This window comes from Rutidosis leptorrhynchoides, chromosome 5 (assembly GCF_046630445.1).
Source record: "Rutidosis leptorrhynchoides isolate AG116_Rl617_1_P2 chromosome 5, CSIRO_AGI_Rlap_v1, whole genome shotgun sequence".
In the NCBI taxonomy this organism is placed as follows: Eukaryota; Viridiplantae; Streptophyta; class Magnoliopsida; order Asterales; family Asteraceae; genus Rutidosis; species Rutidosis leptorrhynchoides.
The window spans coordinates 337582034-337586781 of NC_092337.1; the positions used below are offsets into that span (position 1 = coordinate 337582034).

The 4748-nt window shown below is 41.7% G+C and overlaps 1 protein-coding gene across 1 annotated transcript; it reads left to right on the forward strand.

Moving 5' to 3' along the window:
- The first annotated feature begins 3005 nt into the window (after nucleotides 1-3005).
- On the forward strand, nucleotides 3006-4256 carry LOC139849586 (uncharacterized). The gene is made up of 2 exons (XM_071839222.1): nucleotides 3006-3436; nucleotides 3512-4256. Exons 1-2 carry the CDS (start codon nucleotides 3006-3008, stop codon nucleotides 4254-4256), a joined length of 1176 nt encoding a protein of 391 aa, XP_071695323.1.
- Nucleotides 4257-4748: the final 492 nt, after the last annotated feature.

A 4748-nucleotide genomic window follows, 5' to 3' on the forward strand; every position in this document is an offset into this window, starting at 1 on the left:
CTTAGAGACGATAAATTATACTGTAACAACTAATCATGAGTCCTACAAATATAGTACACAAGATCAGATTTTTTTTATAAAGCAAATAATTTTATTAATATAGATGGAATGTACAATACACAAGATTACAATTATATAACATGCAAAATTCTGACCGACCAAAACACTCAAAACTAAAACTCTGACTTGAAACAAGCTGGAGAACTAGAGAAACACAGTGCCAAAAAATCTGACAATAAGGTGAACCCTAACCCACCATTTAGAGTCTTAACTTTAGGAAATTGAGGGATCATTTGCATACTCGAAAAGCCTATAAACAAATAAACATGAATGAGCACAGTCATGACCTACTCCTGGCCATTATACACGATATTTCACGTACAAATAATATTAATGTAATTTAACCAATTCCATTCCGGTCGGCCAACGGACCCACGCAATCAAGAGGAGAGTTGATCCAATCATTCCAGTCCAAACAATTTTCTTTAGCAGGAGATCCATTCATAACTCTTTATTTTTATTTCATTAACAAGAACATGAGCGACCTTTTTGTTGTTATTGAATACCATATCATTTCTATTTTGCCAAATGAGATAACACGCAACCCAAATAACCGCTTGCCATGTATATTCAACATTTGGGCATGTGAAAGGGATCCCTGCACCCAAAAGAAGTGCTTCTAAAGATAATTTAGCAGGCAAATCATACCTCCACCATTTAAATATGTGTTCCCATAATTGCTTTGCAAAACAACATGAGAGTAAAATGTGATCCACGAACTCCAGATTATCATTGCAAACAGGACATCGAGTGGAATCCAAATCGATGCCTCTTTTATCTAGCTCGGTTCGAACATGGATCATTTTGCGTCTAGCCCTCCATGTAAAAATAATAATATTAATAGGCACCAAGTGATTTGTTATGGTTTCAGCCTCCAAGTCTGATGTAGGCGTAGCAGCCGGTTCAATGATCCGAGTTAGCTCCCACACCGAAAATATGTCATGAGCAGCTAGCCTCCAGCTCCATTCATCCGCTATCTTATTAGATTACACAAAACTAGACAACTCATTAGAAATATTGGTGAGGTCCCCATGAAGTCTACCGGAGATTTCTCGGGACCAACACCTATGGTTAATTACGTTGTTGTTTTCCCATCGTACCCGATTGTAAATGGTGACATTTTGGTTTAAATCCAATCGAAACAAATTTATCCTTAAGTTTGGTATCACCCATCCAGATTTCATTCAAAAACTAGTAAGTTTTCAATCAGAAACACACTTTTTGAAAGAAGAAGAAAATTGTACATTTAATGAATCTAAGCTAAAACCATTTTTAATAATTAAGGACCATGTAGAGTTAGTAGGCTTTGAGTTGACGATATAACCTGAACAAAGCCCACCGTCCATGCCATAAATGCTTTTAATAACCTTAACCCAAAGGGAGTTATGTTCAATTCTAAAACATCATCACCATTTACTGAGTAAAGCCCGGTCTTTATTAACAAGTGACCTGATATTTAGCCCTCCCTTTTCATATACCAAAAGAACCGTATCCCATTTTAGAGGAATCACCAGATTGCATGTACTTGTGCACGTATTTATTACATAATTTTATGCTTATTCATCTATATGTATGACACTTTTTATTTCAAGTACCTTATAAATTCGTAATGATAGTGTACCCCACCTCCGGCTCGTTTACCAGCTTCGCAGTTTGCTTCGGAGTATCTGGCCACAATATATAGAACGAAGAAAAACTTTAGCTACAGTGAACGAGGTCCTGGAATCAGAGCAACAATAGTGATCTTAGAGCCCATAAAACCTCGGTCAATTACAAAGTCAAGCTAGCGAAACTATTCCTAGCTCGGTGCACGCCTGTACCACAAAGGAAAGGGACAAGCTCACTTTCCTCAGCAGGTTTACCAAAAGGGAAAATCAACTAGTGATCCAAAATCATTGGGAACTAGCGAGCTGGTATAGGAAGCCGCTCTATCCCACTTATAAATAGAATAAAATGCAGGAAACATTCCACATTCAAGAAATACATACATAATAACACAATCATGTTATATCATTTGCTTCGGTGGCGTACAACAATCCTCTGATTGTTACCTTCGGGAAATCGCCAACGAACAAAACCAAAATCATAATCACTCAATCTCAATATCTGTGACTTGCATATCCCCATATCAATACTAATCGCCAGTTATTGTATAAACAATTGGCGCCATCCTTGGGACCCACATCTTATTCATTTTGTTGAGCAAGAACCGACGCCATGGCGGACTCCAGTCACATACCTCCGGGTTTCACACCACCTAGAATAACACAAACCTCAGATTCAACACAGCTAGAGTTCTCAACTGTGGGGACCTTGACCAGGTCACCAGCCACTCCCGCCATATTAGTCTCAACGAACCCCCATGGCTCGCATTCCGCAGAACCACCACCGTTGATAGATAAGACCTTCGTCTTGAATAATTACGATCATATCAGATCGGTGATAAAGAGTTAAGGGACACGGGGATCTTACAAAGTAGAAGGGTGCTAACATATGAAAGCGAGGATTATGACGAGGAGATGGAAATGGAACCTCCAAATCAAAATTCACAGCCTAGGAACCCACCAGCAAACTCGTCAGTAGAAGCTATGACTCGAGCAGGGGAAACCCCCAGCATATCTCAGGTAACCCTAACTATACCTACTGCACCCCTCTACACTTGTAATGCGTCAGCTCCGACTGTGTCCATAGCAACCCAGGCACCAAATAGGCATGTACCACCGCCTCACCCGAGCTGGGGTAGCTTCGGGCAACCAAACCAATATGTATGGGCCAAAGGAAACTCTCATGTCACCCCCAACATACCATGTGTAGAAACAACCCCTGTGAGCAACCAACCAAACGCTTCGGCACCACCAGTAACCAGCCATGCATACTTCCAAAATTGGAACCATCCACCACAACAAATGACCACCACCTAGATATATCCTCCTAACCAGGGGGGAATGTGTTGCGCCCAAGGTCACCAGATACTACCCCCGATCGAGGCCAACAACAACTTCTGGATAAATCAAAAAACTCCGTTTGTGCCCTACATCCAAAACTGTGCATTCCCCGATGGAATGAAAATACCCGCACACCTAATTTACTACGAAGGAAAAGATGACCCAGATGATTTCCTTAGTATATTCGAGGGTGCAGCACGAATGGCCAAATGGGACATACATGTAGCATGTCACGCATTCTCTTACATGTTAAAGAGGGATGCTAGGGTCTGGTTTGACTCCCTACCAAAAGACTCTGTAGCTAGCTTCGATGACCTAAAACGGCAATTTAGGTCTAAGTTTAGTCAGCAAAAGCGACACAAAAAGAATCATGTGGTCGCTCATGGGATAAAGCAAAAAGATAGCGAAGGTTCTAGAGCCTTCCTCACTAGGTATACCAACGAAACTCAATAAATTCCCAACCTACCAGAATCCCAAAGAATATCTGGGTTGCTTTATGGATCTAGGGTCAGACCTCTCATTGAACACCTTAGCCGAGACCTACCAAGCACTTACGAAGCTTTGTTAGAAAAGGCATATAAGTGGTTAAATGCTAAGGAAATAGCAGTTAACTACGTCCTAGACGATGCTCCCATGAATACGCGAAAAGAAAAATCAGAAAGAAGGGATGACAAACATGGTAGGAAGGAGGATAAATGGAGATTTCACCCTTACCGAAGAGAAACCGGAGCCGGGATCCTAGGGGCGTTGATAAAAACCCCCAAGGAAATCCTAGCAACGGAAAAAGCAGCCAACAAGTTCAAAGCCCCGGGAAAGATTTCCAACAGAGGGAGGAATAGATACATGACCAAGTTTTGTGACTTCCACAATGATTTTGGGCACGATACGGATGAATGCTTCAACCTCAAAACAGCCATTGAGGAGGATGTTAAGTCGGGCAAACTATCCCATCTCATAAAAGGAATCCGAGAACTAAAGAAAGAGAGGGTACAGGAAAAGAAAATGGAAGACACGAGGCAAGCAGCAGAAAATGTAATCCTGGCAATATATGCACACCAGCCTTGTAAGAAAAGAGAAAGATGTCGTATCGTCAGAGAATGGAGTGAAGTATCGTTCCCAGCCCTTGATACCATATGTCCTTCGGACCTACCGGTCACCATAAATGGAAAGATTTTCAACAGAGAGGTACGAAGGATATACCTTGACAGTGGAAGTGCTTGTGATGTAATGTACGAACACTGCTTCGAATGACTAAGTCCCGCAATCAGAGCACGGTTGGGTGCCCCAAGAGTACCCTTAGTAGGATTCTCCGGAGAAAGGTGTTGGCCTATCGGAGAAATTGAACCCAACTTCACGATAGGGGAGCCACCATTAACAAGGACTGAAACCATTGATTTCGTGGTTGTCCGAGCAAACTCCCCACATAACATTCTGCTTGGGAGGGTAGCTATGAAAAAGATGGGTATAATCGTATCCACAGTACATCAAATGGACAAATTTCATACCCACGAAGGGATCGGAACCCTCGCATCAACATATGACAGGAATAAGGTGATCTTGTCCATAAAAGAAACAATGAAAGAACCAACCGAGTGCATCCTAGAAGCTTCGAAGGAAGATCCCCAGGTAGAAAAGATATCAGTGAATTCGATGTTTCAGGATCAGGAGATCAACATAGGAAAGAACTTGCCAGCATCTACCAAACAAAAGCTCCGAAAGTTACTACAAGCCAATGTGGATGTA